This window comes from Pinus tabuliformis, chromosome Q (genome assembly GCF_031772625.1).
Source record: "Pinus tabuliformis cultivar Carrire ecotype Pingquan chromosome Q, CPIR1, whole genome shotgun sequence".
In the NCBI taxonomy this organism is placed as follows: domain Eukaryota; kingdom Viridiplantae; phylum Streptophyta; class Pinopsida; order Pinales; family Pinaceae; genus Pinus; species Pinus tabuliformis.
The window spans coordinates 1,203,250,015-1,203,269,678 of NC_142296.1; the positions used below are offsets into that span (position 1 = coordinate 1,203,250,015).

General features: G+C 35.1%; 1 protein-coding gene across 1 annotated transcript; it reads left to right on the top strand.

Annotated features, from left to right (window-relative positions):
* The first annotated feature begins 1,759 nt into the window (after positions 1-1,759).
* LOC149224104 (uncharacterized) lies at positions 1,760-11,940 on the top strand. Its single transcript, XM_089383487.1, has 2 exons — positions 1,760-2,379; positions 11,552-11,940. The coding sequence occupies exons 1-2, from the start codon at positions 2,308-2,310 to the stop codon at positions 11,789-11,791; spliced, it is 312 nt and encodes a 103-aa protein (XP_089239613.1). The 5' UTR covers positions 1,760-2,307; the 3' UTR covers positions 11,792-11,940.
* The last annotated feature ends 7,724 nt before the right edge of the window (positions 11,941-19,664 follow it).

Here is a 19,664-nt window from a genome sequence, read left to right on the forward strand (position 1 = left end):
TGAAGAAACCTCAAAATGTCAACTTAGGTCTTGGTTTATCTTCTCAAGAAAGTATATCATTCTTTAAGTTGTTAAAAACATATAAAGGTGTCTTTTCCTGGGATTATGCAGATCTCAAGACCTACGATACCTCTATACTTCAACATACCATACCAATGACTTAAAATTAAAAGCTAGTGCAACAGAAGCTTAGGAAAATTCAATGAAACCTTGAAAGTCAAATCAAATCCGAATTAAAAAAGAACTAGCAAAAAATGATGAAATTAGTGACCAAGTGACTAAAAAAGTTAGTCAACACAACTTTTCCAAGTGAAATACTAGCAAAAATGAGCAATATTAAGTGACCCAACAAAAAACGACTAACATAAATGATTAATTTAGTATCGGGTTAACATATACGACTAGATAATAAGTAATGCCACTAGAAATGACTAATATGAATGACGAATTTAGTTTAGGAACAAAAATACAACTGCTTAAAATGTAATACAATAATACAAATTAGTCATTTATGTTAGTCATTTTAATTATGGTCAATGAATTGCTACACAACACAAACCCTTTGAGCCAAACGATCATGTTGTTGATGTAGTTCCCACATGACACCAAAATATGATGGTGTGTCAAAGCCATATACTCTATGACGATTTTCATAGATGCCTAGCCTATAACAATGAGCTACATTCTATTGCCAAAGCATGTAAGCAATGAAAGGATTATATTCAAACCTACTATGACATGTGGCACTCACATGCTTATCAGAGTGTTGAGAATCATACTTTCTTCACACTTTGTTTGATCCTCTCCTTAAATTGTCACGTCAAAGGAATGCTTCAATTATATCTGTGAGGTGTGAGATTGATATCCTTCTACCAAATACCAAAGAAATCTTTTATATCCTAGTTAGATTTATATTTTTCCTCATTTCCTTTTGTTATATATTATATTTGTGGAGATTTGAATACCTTTGTTATATTTTATAGGAGGATCATGACATTGTAGGTGACTAAGGAGTCCTAACTTTTTTATTTGTTTGCATATTATTAGATCTATTTTGGCATATTGTGATAACATTTCTAATCATTTGTGTCACATAATCATGGCCTCTTGTACTCTTAGGAGATTAATCATTCTTCATTTTATTACGTTAACTTGGACACTAAATACAATTGGCAATATCCTTCAAATGCATGAACATTAAACACTATTGACAATATACTCTACCCAGGGGCCCTTTTAATTGATTTTTTTAATAAATATTAAATATAATCTAAAATTATTAAATATTTCTCATTTTTTAATATAAAAATATATTAACTATTGAAAATCCAAACATTCTTAATAAAAAATAAAAATAAAAAAATCTATAAACAACTTTTAACTAAACCCAAAGAAAAGAAAATAAAAAAATAGTGTTTTCTCTAGATTAATCTGGGAGCACTTAAGAGACATTAAAGTCACACTTAAAATAGATTTGGGACTGCAGGAGGGTTGATAATTTTTTTTTTTTTATGTTTAGCTCTATAATGAACCTCATGAGTAACTTTTGGTTTTACAGACAACAGGGATTTTAATTTGCTAGACAATGGCAGCATGTGGTGGTAAATTTTCTGAGTGTTATTTCGATGTCATGGTTCCTTCCATTACATTATAGATGTAAATAGTGGAGCGAAGGGAAAAATACAATGATGATGTTGGTTTAAACCAAGATAATTATTTCTTCTTCTCACATTTGACCCATGGCTTTGGCAGCATCATCTCCAAGATCAAGAGCTCTCAAAGAACCCCCCGTTTATGCCTTTTGGCGGAGGTGCCTGTATCTGTCCACTAATGCATTTGGTAAAGCTTGAGCTGGCTCTATTCCTTCATAACTTCATCACCAAATTTAGGCTACTAGTCATTTGAATGCCTCTGGTAATGAAGAGCCATTGAATGTTGTAGCGAGAGAAAAAAATAGTGAGAACAAAAAAAGGAGAAGATATAGGATTTTCAGAGCAACTGTTTCAGTGTGGAAAATGTTGATTCTGCTTCCAGCACAAGTAGGACTACATAATGTTCTTAGCATTGTAATGTTTCACATTAGTATGTATGGCATGTACAAGTTTCACCATTGAAGGGCTTGAGCCGAAGAGGAAGGAGGGCTTACAAGGAGTTGAAGAGATATAGGGCAAAGGATGACATAGTATAGTAGAAGAGTGGAGAGGCTGAATGGAATAGGAAGAAGATCAAGCTTGGATGGAAAGAAGAGAGAATATGAAGTTGGAACATCCGACATAGAGGACTGCACCTTTATGGAGTGCTGAGGAGATGGTTTCCTACCCTTTACCATTAGAGTGGTCTCGAAATTGGATTTACAGAGGATGTGATGTGAAAATACAAGTAAGTTAGAACCGAGTAACCAATACTCCATAACTTGAAGATCTAAATTCCTGATAGATATTTTTTACTATCTAGCTATGCTAATATAAATAGTTTTTGCAAAAATAATACTTTGTAAAATGCTAAATGACGTACGGAACTAAGTGAAGTAAAGAATCATTAGTGAAATAGGCATAACTACAATTGATTCGGAACTCCTCGAACATATGGCAACAAATTGATGGAGTGTTGATGAATAATATGTGCGCAACTGGTTTCCACCACATCTCTAGCAATGGGATTGGTTATTTTTTGTGATACCAGGAAAATGTCCATTATTGGGGTTCTTTGAGATAGGATGCTGGTTTAGCGGATGTAGGATATTCATCCCCTTTACAGAATTACTGCACTTTCTAGTTTCAAACTCAACCTGGCTTAGTCGTCACACCCAGGCTCCAATAGAAATTAAGCTGGTTGGTGGTGGTGGGTATTTTTGAAAATAGGCAGCTAAGAGGACATAGTGTTTGAGGGCTAGAATGTTGCCAAAGGATCTCCATAGTACAGACATCGAATAACTTAGAAGAAACTGCTAGCAGTGGGATTGGATGCTTCCAAATCGTCCCACTGAATTTTGAATCTTGATATCCCAATGGAACAAATTAAATAAATCAAACCAACACTATTTTCAATCACATCTGCTTCACCTACTCTAGGTTCTCGAACAAATACTCCAAATAGATCAAGTCCACTTGGAAGAGTGACCTATATTTGATACTAACCTAGAACCAATTAGTTAGTACTGAAGAGGTGGCTAGAAAATCATAAGATATCCTCCATTTGTCTTTTCTATAACAATGACTAGCTGGGGTTGGTCATTGAACCCTCCTATTTGTTATGAATCCTCCGGTTGGTTGCTCCCCTATGTATGGTAATCTCTGCAATAAAATCTGGTGAATCCTGGTGATTCAAGTGTCTCACCCTAAAAATCCATTGGGGTCAGGTGCACGCTCACTTCTTACAAATTGGTTGTATCCATCAACGGTATTTTCCTACATTTTATTGTGCATGCGCTCACCCTGCAACTAATGGATCTATAAAAAATTACAGAATGGAAGTCCAAACACCATTTATGGACATGTACATTGATTTGGAATCACTCATAGAAGTAACTGTGGTTGCAGAAAATGAAAATTCATACATATAATGGCAGAAGAAATCTAATACAGTCAAAAAAGGAATCTGATCTATTACAAGAGGCTCTAGAATGAAGGATGCATCCCCCACAAGGATACATAATCTCAGTCCATTATTAGAGATAGAGCTCACATTAGAATCTCCATAGATGATTAGAATCGAAAGGACACTATATGACAACCTTTCCAATAGGAAAATAAAAAATGTTAATAGCAAAAAACCAATCAAAGCCCGGGAAGAGATCCAAAAATTAATCCTAGGAGTCGATTTATATTGGGAAAATGTGGTTAGACTTAAACAACATATTTTCATAGGAAGATGGGAGTTCATCAAAATGAATGGTGTTAAGATGAAGGATTGGACATATAAAATTTGGGCTTCTCTTATCAGTTATCAACCGAAGGTAAGTGCGATGGTTAATGGCTACCTTGGGTTCCATTTCCCAAATGAGGAGGATGCCACAAAGATTGTTTATTTACCTTGGGTCAAAGGCTCGGTTTTTTTGGTAATGTAATGTTGGAAAGTCGACTCTGACCCAATAGTTGAGGCTCTAAAAGGAAAAATTATATGGGGAAAACTTCCTGGGCTCCCCATTAAGCTATGGTTGAAGGGACTCATAAAGGAATTAGCCAACAAAATAGGAAAACTATATTATATTGATGAAGGATGCGTGGGACTACTAGATAAGAAAGTTTCATAGTTTCTAGTAGAAGTGGATCTATCTAGAGGGTAGCCAGCATCTATTGACATCTTTTGGGCCACTTTCTCCATTAGACAACAGGTAAATTATTTGGGAATCTTGTTTAGAAGCCTTGAATGACATAATATTGGTCATATTATGGCTAACTATCCTTTCCGATTCAGGGATTTGAATCGGAGGTCAAAAGAGATCACCTTTCACAACAAGAAACCCGATAGGAGAGATATGTGAACTTTTATGGGCTGTCTCCCTGCTAGAAAACCAGGTATCACAAAGCAAACTCTAGAAAATCACCTAGAATATCATGATGCAATTGTTGATCTGATGTTTTCAATGGATGTTGAGTATAGGGAGCTTGGTAAAAATGCTAATGAGATAATGGAGGCCCCCTCACTCCAGACCCCCACAAAAATAAAGGGGAAAGAATTGGTTCTTTCAGCAAAGAAATCAAGCAGGACTTCCCTCCTGTCCCCTATTTGCAATAGAAGCACTGCTGACCCAATACCCTCTCCTATTTTGGATGACATGGATATACTGGATCTGGAGGATTACCTAGGACTTGGACTAGAACAAATGTCAATCAAGAAAATCCACACACTTTGTAAAGAACCATAGAATGATAGAAATAAGTCTCTTTCATCTTAAAACTGTAGTAGGAATAAAGCCCATAAATTCAAAAAATTAACTCTCATAAGGGACTTAGAAACATAAATGAATTCTTGGTGCTTCGAATCTTTGGATGAGACTATATACTCATCCTTTGATTCGTGACCCTTCATTAAGTCCATTGGACCAAGGGAGGACACACACATCCAAGACCTTACAGTAGTAAATCCTATATCTTTTGGTTCCCAATGAAGCTAATGTCCGTAAATCTAAGAGGGTTGGGATCTTCCCATTCAAAAAAATTCCTAAACTACCACATCATGGAAAAACATTTTTTTAATTATTCTCCTTCAAGAAACTATGATGTCTAAGGAAAAATCCTTGGAGATATTACTCTAAATATGCCTAACATGGCATGGTTGTGCTATCAATTACTTTGGAACTTCAGGTGGTCTTGCAACAATATGGGACCCTACCTATTTCTCCTATTTGGCCTACAAACTGATTTTTGGCATAATACTGAAATGACATGCTCAGGAATAGAGTTGTAGACTCTGAATTATTAATAAGTATGGCCCTTATAGAAATTGTAAGACTTTCTGGGAATTGATTGACAAATCAGCCTTAGTAGATATTCACCTGTTAATCATTGCAGGGGAGTTAAATTTAACAATAAATGCCAGTGAATATTGGGGGAACAAGGCTAATCCAAATCCTCTGGTAGCATATTTCACAGATATCTTTAACCACAAGGTTCTCTATGACATTTCTCCTGATCCAGTATGTCCAACATGGCAGAACAGTAGGACGGGCACATACAACATTGCTAAAAGAATTGACAGGATTTTGGTGGACTCCAACTTATCACTTAGATTTAAAAGTCTCAAGTCATGGACTTTCTTCTTAGATATATCTGATTATGATTCCATCATCCTGAAACAGCAAGATGACCCGGAGGACATAAAAATGTCATTCAAATTTAATCAGATGTTGGTTAATGAGACCAATTTCTTGGACCTTGTTCTGCGATATTGGTCTAACCCTCACTCTCCAGATAACATTGATATGTCAAAGGTGGTTATTACAAAGCTGGTGAGGATGAAAATTGTGGTAAGAAAGTGGATTAATAATAAGCAATGAAATCTCAAAAAGGAGCTTCAATCAATAGAGATAAAAATTTCCTTGTTGATGGATCCTATTGTGTCGGGCTATTTTTTGTACATCAGCACACAATAATTTTAGAGTTGATTTCCAAAAAAGATAAAATCCTTAAATTATAGGAAGAAGGTTGGCACAAGAAAAGAAGACTTGCATGGATCAACAAAGGTGATCGAAATACAAAATTTTTTCATAGGGCCACGTCCAAAAGAAAACAAACAAACTCAATTTGTTCAATCAAGGATGAAGCAGGGCACACTTATACATCCATCAAAGAGATGTAAGAGATAGTATATCAATATTTCAAAAATCAATTTCAGGAAAGAGAGGATACTCATATGGCTGATAATATGGAACTAATCTATCTCTTTCCTACTAGGATCAACAACAAAATTACTTTATCGATGGACATATAGATTTCCAATGAGGATCAGTTACAAACTCTCAAGGAGATGGTGAAGGAAAAAAGTCCTCGCCCTGACAGCTAGCCTTGTGAATTCTGTCTTTTCTTCTTTGAATTGATGGCCCCAGACTTGGTTAAGATCATGGAAGTCGTCTGAATCTCTGAGAAAATTCTAGGTGCAATCAATTCAACCTTTCTCACTCTCAATCCTAAGAATCACAATCCTTTGGCTCTCAATGACTATAGGTTTATTTCATTAAGAAAATACATCTATAAAATGATGTCCAAACTTATTGGTGATCTTGTCAAAATGATCATCTCCACATATATTTTGCAAGCATAGTTTGACTTCTTGCCCAATAGGAGAATACAATATGAAGTGGCCATTGTTCAAGAATGCATTCATTCAGTTAAATCAAGGAATAAAAAATCACGTTTCATTAAAATTGACCTCATACAAGGCATCAATAGTATTGACTGGGAGTTCCTCACTGTGATCCTATACAAAATCCTCTTCAAGCACTGACATGTCAGATGGATAATGGCCTGTATCAAATCTACATCTATGGTGGTTCTCATCAATGGGGATCCCACAACTTTCTTCCAAATGAACGAATCACTGAGACAAGGTTGGACTTTGTCTCCCCTATTGTTTACTCTTGTGATGGACAGATTAAGCAGGGGGATCAACTCCATGAAAGAGGTCGGTGCCATAAAAGGTTGTGGGATATCAAAAAATAGTTGACTATCACATATGATGTTCATGGATGATATCATATGTCCAAGGGAGGAAAAAAATTCTGAATCGGAAGCATTCCAGAAGATTTTTTTGAAATTCAATAATGCATCTCAACTTAACATTAATAAAAATAAAATAGAACTTATTTTTGATGATGGTTCCTTGATGGAGGAAATCTGAATTGATTCTATGTTTGAGATAAAGATTTTCCCACTATCAAATTACTTCAAATACCCAGGATTCCATTTGAAACCTAGCAATTACAATATTTCAGATTGGGGTTGGCTAGTCAATGAATTTCAACAAATGTTATGCCATCGGGATCATAGGTGGTTAAATCTTGAAGGCAGGGTTGTCATGATTCGACTTGTTTTCCAAAGCATCCATGTTTATTGGATGCATATATTTCACATCCCTCAATCTAGTATGGAGAAGATTGAAGCCATTTTGCAACATTTTCTATGGTCGGGATCTGGCACCAAAAGAAAAATTCCCCTTGCTAGTCTCAATCTAATCTCTACACGAATTAATATTGGAGGTTGGGGCATTGTAAATTTCAAAAATTTCAATTTCGCTCTTTTGTCTACCAACCTATGGCGCATCTTCGGAGAATAGGGTATACGGAAAAAAATCATGGCTACAAAATATCTACATAACAATGGGTTGGAGGAATGGATTAGCAATGGTGTTCCATCCACTACATCCATGTCTGCAAGTTGGAGAAGCCTATGGAGTGCACTCCCTTGGCTTTGCAGTAACCTTGTTTAGGATGTTGTCAATGGTATATAGGTCAATGTGGGGATAGATACCATCAAAGGCATGCCTGGAAACCCCCATTTATCCACCCCATACTCTTGTGCAGGATAGTAAATTTCAAGGTATCACTAGAGTTGAGCCCCCTTTAAAATCGACTCAACGAATGCATTCTTTTCCATTCTTGCCTAGCGAGGGAAAGTTGGAATATCCACTATCAATGATAAATGAGAAGCATGATTAATTTAATGGAAATAATAGACAATGTGGGCGAGTATTGAACCATCAAGAAACTAGAAATGGACATTTTGTTCAATCGATTACCAAAAAGAGGAAACTAGATGATACTTACTTTTCGGCAGCTAGTGAGTGGCTATCAGGGAGGCATCCAGGTGAACTTGACATAAAGAGACCAAGAAAATTAGCTAGAATGAAAGCAATGGAAGAAGAATTAGTTTTTCCCAAGTTTGAACAAATTCAAACTACTATGACACCCCTAACAATAAATTGGTATGTATATCTATCTACATTCTCATTTTCACACTCTCCCACCAACACACTATCCTTGTTTATTATGTTTTTCTCACATTATTATAACCATGTTCATAAAATCTAAAGTCATATTGGTAGTATATTATAATTATACCCACACTTCCCTTAATTTAGTCTCAATACAAAGAAATTTTCCAAAACATAATCAATATACATGATTTCTCTTGTTCTCAAAAATACATTACAGTCCATATACATGTGTCTTTCATAGAAAAGCTATTTGAGTTTCAACAATTCTAGAAATTAGTAAACCAAAATTTTAACATCCTACTACTCAACACTTAGTAAACAACTTGAAACTCCAACTATCATCTTCAAGCTTTCTAGCTGGTTGATTCCTTCTTCGACCTCTAGGATCACACCTGCTTGACTCCTAGAAGTAGTCATTTTGATAAATGATCTGCTCTTATGTTCGTTTCTCTACAAGAATGATGATTATATATGTTGGAGAATTATGTCTGCATTTTTTTCATCTGAGCTAGCATAAGGTGCAAATTCATATTCTCCATTTTTTAGCAGCCCTTCATCTAGTGTATAACCACATAATAGTCACCAAAAATCAACAATTTTGTCTCCTCCATGTATGCTGCTAGTTTCATTAAGATCGTTAGAGCCATCAACTCAACATAGTTATTAGTAATTCACCCAAGCTTGAATTGAAATTAAGGAGAAGACAATAAAATAGAAATAAGGTACCTCTTGTAGCATAAAGAGTATGTTTCTCTTGGCTAGCACCATACAAGTCATCCAAATTTATCAATTCATGGTTTCTTCCGCATCCTTGGTTTTTGTCTCTTTTGATGTATTTTTTTGATTCCAAACACTGACTTGATATTAGATGCACATTGAAAAGGAGGAATTTATCTTTCTTGAAATGTATCAGTATTTCAAGTTGATGATATGCTCCAAGAAACCACAATAGGAAGATCTCTAAAACCTTCAAGTTCTTTATTCTTGGTCAAGTTCCTCAAATCCTCCTCCATATTCTACACTTGTCACCCTTCCCTACAATTTGTTAGTTACTTCACTCTTCCCATTACTTACTTGCATATGTTGAATTTTTAATAAATAATCAATTGGTTCTCTTTCCTTCTTACGTAGTGTACACCACCTTGGACCATTCTTGCTGCATTTTTTAAGTATTTTCCAAGTTAGTGCTTTTTTCCAAAGAACTAATGACATCTAAACCTTTGAATTTAGAGTACCATAAGACTTCCATGGAATCTTTCACCTCTAGGCCTCCTCTTCCTAGGTTGTATCTACAAACTTTTGTGTGTGCCCTAATATAGGAGTATATCCCCCCAAGGTGGGGTTCCTTGAATATAGCAGAACATCCCCTTTGCTTATTCTGATATGAATCTTGTTATGTTGATCCACAAATACCTTCTAGTGGCATATTTCCCTCCTTTTCATACCAAACTCCTTTCCTTTCTTCCATCTTTGCTTCCAAAATGAGGTAGATATTTCATCATCTCCCTCACCTAGGGTATCGATTCCTTGACATTGAAAAGTAGCAGTCAAATCCAATGGTAATCTATAGGCTTCTCCACATTAAACTTGTGGATTATCCCATATTCATCTTTGATCCCCTTCGCCAACTCGCCATACTAACCATAAAATTACCAAAGTGAATGTCAGTGCCAATGATTTCCAGACTATAGACCCATTCTAGATAGTTTTGTTTTCCTTCCTATCTCATTATTCCATTTCAAGGTGTTCAATGTGCTTTTGGCATATCAACTACCTCCAGAGTCCCTATTTGGAAATAATCTAGCATGGACTTTTGGTAGCTATAACTTTTCCAAAGAAGTGAATTTCTTTGAAATCCAAACCTCTAATTTCTTTTGGTTTAGACAAGGACTAGCATTTGAAAAGTGGAATATTGCTCTCTTTCTTCCTCTTACATGTCCAAAAAACTTTAAGTTTAAAGCATTTATTTATAAGTATTTCAATACCCCTTAGGGATGTGGGACATAATATGCCAATAGATTGGAATTTCTTGCAGCACTGCCTTAGCCAATGTCAATCTACCTCTCAAGAAGTCCATTGATTACATCGTTGTTTATTTTTTTCCTATATTATTTATCAAGCACTTCCAGTGATTCTTGAAATGCGGATGCTTAAAGCCTTCTTGGAAAGTTAAGCTCTAAAACAAGAATACATACAAGATCATTCTAGGTTATTCCTCCTCTACCCAATTAAAACCAAGTGAAGATTTCTACATATTGATTTGCATCCCAGAAAATATACAATATAGGTCAAGGGTTTCCTTTAACTTATTTAAATATTATTAATGTGAAACTGTTCAATGGTCTAATGAAATTTCACTGATAAAGACGTGATTCTACCAATCCATGTCACATCTTTCCATTAACAATGTTTACTTCTGTAATACATTTCTGTCTATGATTTTATGTTATTTTGAGTTTTTTTTAGTGTTGTAATTTGAATATATGATATTAATTTATGCCTTGCAATTATAGTTGCTGAGATACTATTCTTTTTCTCTACAGTACTGTTATTTGTGGTCCTTTCTGTGCTTTCTTCTTGTTTTTCTTTACTAGTTGAAGGGATTGGTAATTTTAGATTTTACCATATCACTTTCTTGTAATTTTAGATTCTACCATATTTTAATAGATTCATTTTTTCCACTCAGGCCATATTTGAGACGCTTTTTTTAGTTTTAAGCTATGATCTATTTATTTAATTTTTTATAACTCTTATATAGGTGCTAAAACATGTGTTTCTTGTCGATCTTTTATAGGAATGGTTATTTTTGTAGCCTGGCCAAAATAGAACCTAATGGATCATGTGTTTAATATGTCCTAGATGTGTAGGGTATCTGGAATATGTGTTTGATATTTTTAGTGAAATTGCACACTACCTATTGCCAAATTTCAGTTTTTTTTGTGTTCATTTCTGTCCATTTTTCATTACCCAATTACCAAAGTCTACACTAATAATTAGTTCATGATAATGAACAAAATCCACATTTTTTTGAATTTAGAAGTTATATTTCTTCTTCATTTTTGGTTTGAATTAATAAATTATGTGGTGTTCAAGACCTAAAATCTTGTGTTTGGTTCAGGGCTTAGATCCAAGAACCATTGAAACCATGTTTTCTGATGCTAGATGCATTGGAGAGAAGAAAATAAATGGGGAAGACTACTTTGTTCTTAAGCTTTCTGCAGATCCATCAACCTTAAAGGCTAGAAGTGATGGCCCTACTGAGATTATTGACATGTTGTCTTTGGCTATTTTAGCCAGAGAACTGGACTTCTTGTCCATATGGAAGGTTCTCATCTCACGTGAATTCAATCTAATATAGATGATATTTTTTATTGGGAGACAACAATAAATTCAATGCTTGATGATTATACACATGTGGAGGGAATGGTTATATTTCATTATAACCACTTTGTTTTCACTCTCTTCATATTTGAGAAACAACAATGAGCCACACCAAAACAATAATATTTTAACATACATAGGTTGTTTCTATTTTTGGGATGTCTATGAAGTATTTTGTACATGAGATTGAATTTCTGTAATGTGCAGTTCCGTAAAATTTGGATACAACCTTCACTGAAAACTTTGAGGAGGGTTTCAAATTCACGTTGGATAACACCCTCCTTTGAGATAAAAAGTTTAACAAACACAATAACAAAGAAACCATCAGTGATGTCACCAAAAGTTGTAGCCTCTTCAAGGTCTTCCATCCCCTCATCAAGGTCAAGAATCTATGCACCGAGGATATCCTATGGAAATGATGGTTTAAGAAACACAACCACACGAAAACCTTTAGTGAAAACAGCCAAATATAAAACTTCTTCAAGTTCTTCAATCCCCTTGTCAAGGTCAATTTTGTCTCGATCAAAGCCACAAAACAGAAACTTTTTGTGACAACACCAAACTCTACAGCTTCTTCAAGGTACTCTAACCCATCTTCAAAGTCAGTATTGTCTGCATCAAAGTCCTCACCCAGGTCATCCATTCAATCATCAAAACCACTATTTCAATCTTCCATGCCAAAACTAAGTCATATGAATTTATTTCCTCCTCCATAACCTTCTTCTGTGAGAAAATCTAGCATCATGTAATTTATAAATTTATTAATGCCACAAGGAACTTCTCTCAAAGTGAGAACAAATCATTTGCAACCTTCTTTAATACCTACTTTTTCAGGTGTAAGACCTCCAAATTTAAGGACCACAATGCTAGAAAAGATAGATTTAGCTAATAGTTGTATACTTGGAGCCCCCAAATTTGTGCGATGTAGAACTGAAGCTCCTATTGTAAGAAGTCGAAGAAGACAACCATGGTCACTGAGCAGAGCAAGAGAAATATTTTGGTATGACAACCTTACTAGTGATATGTCTAGTTTGTAGAATACCGAACTACATGGTAATGGAATTCATAACATGACAACGCCCATTTCACTTGATAGCAAGATGGTAGAAAGGTATAGATGAAATGAGACCTCTCTCTCTCAAATTATAGTCAAGCAATCAACTAATTCTATCAGTGCCACTTTGCAACCCTAAGAGACATTGAATTCAATGTCATCCCAAGAGACAACTGGTTGTGGGAAGACATTATCAAAGCCAACCTTCATTATGGCTCTGAAAGACATGGTAAGTATTGACTCAACAACCTTGTCTATATAATTTGTCTTGGCATCGACCTTAATGTCATATTCTTCTTTGGCCTAAAATGAATGCAATTTTCCTTGTGATTTGGCCTGCAACATTTGATAATTCATACCAATGGAACACGCTTATGTTACAATTGCGATAACTCTTGTTGTATGCAGAAGCTTGAATAAAAATTGATGAAAAATGACATTTATGCTCTATTTTTTTTAAGATTTAAGGAAAATTACACCAGGTAGCTTCTAGCCACATATGACCATCATGTCGAACTCATCTCAGGATACTATCCAAGCAAGAGCCACGAATAAAAACAAATCTAGTATACATGACTCTTCAATTACAATTAGCAACAATGAAAGTTCTGAGTATGGTGTAAGCATTACTCCATATCTACTAATTAGCCATTTTCTAATTGGACGGGTCATTGAATGTTATAAAGAAAATACTATTTTGGTGTATTTTTTCTTCTTCTGAAGTTGTCCTTGTTCCAATATCTGGTTGCAACTATGGAATTTTGGATGCTATAATTGTTTGGTATCAGGAAGGATCCTAATGTACCATATGAAATTCGATAATATTTAATCCATTGTAATATATAAGAGTTAAATAAAGCTCTAACTTAAGTGAAAATATATGCTTCTTTCCAATAGATTTGTTGTCCAAAATATTTTCTATGTCTAAAATTTGTGTTTGTTTATTTATCTTGTTCAATATATGAATCAATAATAGATTCCAAAATTCCATAATTGAAATCATACATGGAATCCAATGTTGTGGGGTTAAAGATTCAAACTAGTTCTTCAGAGGAGATAGAAGTACCAGTTTTCCATAGTAGTAAGGGTGCACTTGAGACAGGGAAGTTAATAAATCTAATGACTGTATTCTCAGGAAATCCAACCAAAGAATAGAGATCCTAGGTGAAAGGTTGTTGAATTCCTTGCTCTGTTGATTTTGATGTTATCACAAGGAACATGTTGTAGGAATACTTATTGATAGGAAAGAGAAGATTGATGATGATCTTATACAAGATTCCCATAATTCTAAACAACTTAGGAATCGTATTGATCATCATATTTTTTCTAGTGGTCTCCCAATTATACCATTATTCCAGAGCCCACTAATTTGGATCAGAAATCAGAAATGGAAATAGACAACAATGGATCCCTATCAAGGTACATTAATTTGAGAAGTTATAGTAATAGTATTTTTTCTACACACACACAAAATGTCACTATTGAAAATAGAAACAAAAGACAAAAAACTAAATGATTCTATCCTGAAAGTACTTTAGTGGACCCTATTTTTGAAGCGAATCAAATTCAACCAAATAGTAAAAATTTCAATTTAAATCCAAGGATTCCATCTATAGGTGAGGAAGAGAGAAGAGAAAGAAACTAGACCTTTTGTATTTATTGATATAATGGTAAACCCAACTATGCTTATACACCTCAGCTAAAACCGTTCATATCCTTTAAACTCATTTCCTTAAAACCGAGGAATCTTAACTTGGGGAAGCCCACCCCATTGAGGGGGAGGAGAGCCAGCTTGAAGTGAAGAAGAGGGCTGGTGAGGTGAAAATTTCCTCCCTTTTATTTTAACTCCAACCACACTTCAACTTATGGACTTTATCTCAAGAGGTAAGAGTTTCAGTAAGGATCAAGTCAATTTCCTCGAAGACATCTATAAAAAAAGGTAAAGCTACAACATTGGATGAGGATTCATTCTTGAAGATTTTTTCTCATATTGGTGACTCCTATCAACCCTAGATCCACTTACTTTCTCCCAAGGGAGTCCTTAGTTGACCCGGTTTTCCCAAAGGAAAGAGAGTGGTCTCTAGCCCTTCCATCAAATTCCATAATCTAAAACTCTTTTCAAACCATTTTGTCAGATTTAGTTTTCGTATCACCTTGAAACTCATTGCCTTAAAACCAAGAAATCTTAACCTATGGAAGACCCCCTTGAGCTAGAGGAAAGCCAGTCTAAAGTGAAGAAGAAGGTTGGTGGGGTGATAGTGGCCTCCCTTTCTAGTTTCACTCAAACTGCACTTCAACTTTTGGACTTTATCTTAAGAGGTATAAGTTTACGTAATAAGATTTTGGTATTTTTGCCAAAGATAGAGACCATTTCACAAAAGACATTTATAGAAAAGCTACAACAATGGATGAGGATTCATTTTTGAAATATTTTGCTCATATTGGAAGAATGAAGACCTTCTTCTCTAAATATTTTGAAGATTGTGCTTGTGAGATGAGAGAAGCATCATTGTGAAGACATTGATAGCTCACACTTGCTGCTCATTATGATGAGTTACATAATTTCATTATTATCAATTTAAGCTCTCGTATTGATGAAACATGGCTCCTTGGGAATTTTATGAGATATATAGGGCTAATTGGTGGAAAAAGTATCCCAAGGTACCCAAACCACTATAATGTGGATCGGTTGAAGATTGTCCAAAATTTGATGGTTACCCTTTTCAGCCATCCCTCATTCTGTATGAACTTTGAAATAAACCTCAGAAGTAGATGTGATTCATGAAGACAACCTAACGAAATTATTCACTTATTCATCGGCATCATAAAGGGTCTAGTTTAAACTTTATGTATTATTGTAGATGGTGAATTATATCTTCTATAGCAGATTTATTTAAAATTTTTCTCAAGAAATGGGCTCCAAGATTTCAAAAAAATGAGGATACCCATTAAAATTTCATGATGGCCTTACAAGAAAAATATTGTCTTTAACCTTTCAAAGATGCAATTGAGGAAGATAGCAGGTACTATGAACAGTTATCAAAAGATCTGATGGGGACTTGTTGCTCAATATTCATGTTGAAATAAGGAAAATATTTGATGTCATTATGAAAAATTATTATAACAATCCCACGGATTTGATTTCCCAAGAACTCGTTGAAGCATATGAAGCAGTTAATTCACTTTGTGCAGTTATAGAAAAAAATATTGCAATAGAAAGGCATAGATAAACCTTTTCAGGTACCCCACAATAGTGATCAGCATAAAACATTGTTTAAAAAGCTATCGAAACTTGACATATCCAAGGAAAAATGCAAAGAGCTGTAAGAATATATTGTTCATAGAAAAAAGTTGATTAGTGCAAAAAGGGAATATGAGTTTCCCATTGATAAGTTAGAATTTTTAGAAGTTTTAGGGGCTGAAAGGCCACGTTGAGTTTCTCTGGGAAAAATTTGAAGGCGAAGCAAATGGTGTGATAAAACTGAAGATGACATTATTGTGATTTATTCCACTAAGGGTTATGGGAGTAGTTCTGTAGAAGAACATGAAACACAAATAAGATATCCAACATCTAGTTTTGTAGAGAGATACCCTCTAAATTATTTGATTTAAATAAGTTTGTGTGTCTAATCCATGGAAAGCCATTTTCTACATGCTTTCCAATGATGACCCTTTTCGTGATAAGAGAACTATAAAGAAAAGAAACACATTGGGCTGTTGGCTGAGAATTGCATTGAAGGGGCATGACTTGATCATTTTCCTATGGCATAAAATCAGTGTTATAACGCATTTGTGAAGATGATAGTCATGATGACATAGGTAAGGAAGGATGAAAACTCCCCAGGAGAACTCATGGCATCACAGTGTGTCGTGACTTCGTAAAAAAAAATATAATATTGATGATCATGTGAGGGATTCTTCTGTCGAAGGAAGGGATGGGGTTACATCCATTGATATAGAGCCCCCTTACAAGGGAAATCATTTGATGATAGCACTTTTGTCCGCATATTGTTTCTCCAATGACCAAAAGTTGTTAACAAAGAAGAAACTCTAGATTTGCCTCTCTCTTTTGGTTCCAGCACTGATATAGATTGTAATTTTTGTGATCAGATCATCCCTATGACATAACCAAACTCTCCCCAAAAATAGAATTATAGTAAGTGTGTTCAAGTTGTAAAGAATAATTCTGAAGACAGACAGATCAACCACCTTAAGCAAGTTGAAGAAAACAACAATTATGTTTCTCAGTCGAAAGTATTTCCTGGATCTAAAGGAGTGGACTACATTGTATATGATAATATTTCCAACAATACCACCTTCCTAAATCTCATAACACAACATTTGTGCTCATAATTAGAGCTAAGTAGAAAGGGAACTTTATTTCTCCATGCTTGTAATGAGACATGTGCTAAAACTGAACAAGAGAGTGCTCTGTAGTTTGAAAATGATATTCATTGTAGAGGGAACAAATTTAGTTTCATAATAGAGGTCATGTCAGAAAAGATTTCCCTGAGCATTGCATATACTTGTGAAGGGAAGACTTTTAAATATGAGGTTCTTGATACCTTCCATACGAGCCAGACCACTTTGGTTGTAAATGAGACACAATCCACCATTGCTGCGGATGGTTTAGCAATCTCATCCTATGACAAAAAGGATGTCAAACTCTTTGTTTCACTTTGCATTAAAACAACAACCAAATTCCAGGCTTGAGAAAAATATGAAAGTAGAGGATCATGAGTTTTCCAACACAGATGAGATGGAATTTGAACAAACTTATGATGTCGGAAGGGAAAATCGCAGCCATCCTAGTTGGCTAGGGAGTAAGTATAATAGGCCCAAAAGGAATGATATTAATTTGGAATTTCATTCACAACAGAACATGGGAAGGTCACATGAATTTGTTTTTAGGGATCACCAAATTTTGATAATTACCACTAGAAAGAAAAGGAATCTAGGTCTCTTGTCACAATGGAAACTGGATTTTTCCTCTCTCCCATTATAGTTGTTCCCCTATATGAATATGATTGAAACATGAAAAAAAGTGGATTTCTTGACAATGGAGAACATATTGATTAAATATTACCAGCAAGATTGCATTCAAATGGCCCATTGATTTTTTATTGACTTGCTTTTCCTGTTGATGATGATGATAGTCTGCTAAAGCCACATGGGACAGAAACAAAAAATTCCATCATAGACATTCACATCAAACACATAATGTTTTGGAGCCATGGTTGTATCCCGTGGATTTTTCCGTTATCCGAAGGTATGATGGATCGAGCAAGCATGAACTAGCCAAAAGGAAAATTGATGTACCCCAAATTGATGTCTATGGAAAGTTGCTTGATGGTATAGATAATATTGGTATGGTTGAATAGAACAACAATATGATCTACTCCTAGAGGATTTTATAGTGAAATTTAGTCACACAACAGGAAAAAAAAGGGAGTTTTTTACAACAATGAAATGAACATATGCCTTTCACTCAATTTCTCATTTCTAGAAAAAGAAACAAAAGATGATAGTTCACCTAAGGGTCATCAAACTTGTATGATTATTTGTGGAATTGGAGCAATGAGAGAGCTTGAGATTTTCCTATTCACAAATCTGAACATCCTTGTGGATATTTCCATGATTGGTCATTTGTTCCTTGGTTTAATAAGGATGAAAACTTATGTTGATGATATTTAAAATAAGTCTGAAGTAGTATGCATACAATCCCTTTAAGAAAAAGATGTGGCAAGGAGCATAGTTGACCATGTGCTCTTATCACTACGCTAGGATGAAGCGGAGTGAAACATATGGAGGACCACAACAATGTTCGTTCAAAGCCTCCCATGCCTTAGTAATAATGAAAGACATAGTGCTTTTAATGAAGCCACAACTAGTCATGGAAGACATTGATTTATGACTTTTGCAGTAGATTTCACTCTAGCCTACCAAGTGAGTTCTTGTAATAGTATGGAGCTCATCTAAACCCTAGCAGTGAATACATTTTATGTGTGCTCTAGAAGGTGATATTTTCTCCATTAGAATTGACAATCACAAATCCTATATTTGAGTACGAGTTGTGTGTTGCTAAAGGGCTACGAAGACTGTTTGATAAGGTAGGTTCCACAAATGAGAACTGATGGTGGAATGTATCAGTCCAATACTCTTAGTTTCAGTCTTCACATCAGATTGTCCAAACCATAGGTATGAAAAATAACACTAGTGGCAAGACTTGCCAAAGATAAGCCTGAAAATTATACTTGGCCATCCAATATGGATTCAGACCCTTAGAGAAGATCTGTACCAGAAAGGATTATATCAGCAACTGTTTTTCTTCTGCGAAAATTTTAAAAAAGGTTCAAAGCTAGCAGGAGAATTGCAAGATTTTTTATGGTGGAGTAACCACTATAGAAACCCTGTTCAAAGATACATAGAACAAACATGCAATAATCATCACTAGAGTAGATTTGCACCTAATGGTGTCCAGATACCTAGATTTTGGCTTAGCCTTGTAGTCATAGAGTCTCCAAATTAAAAGAACTTGGAGCTCAATGTAGCCTTGTTTGCTATAGTGATCAAGCATAGAGGGTGAGGGCATTGCCTTTGATAAAGTGCTGAGAATTTTGTGATTGGTGGATATTGAAGTCATTTTCATGGGTCAATGACAAGATCCTAAGGTTCTCATGAACTCTGTTATCACCCCAAGAAACTCTCCTAGGTTGTATCTCAGAGATGCTCGGGAACATTACAAACTCAACAAAAATGTTGGAAAAAGATGGATGAATGGGAGGAATGATGCATA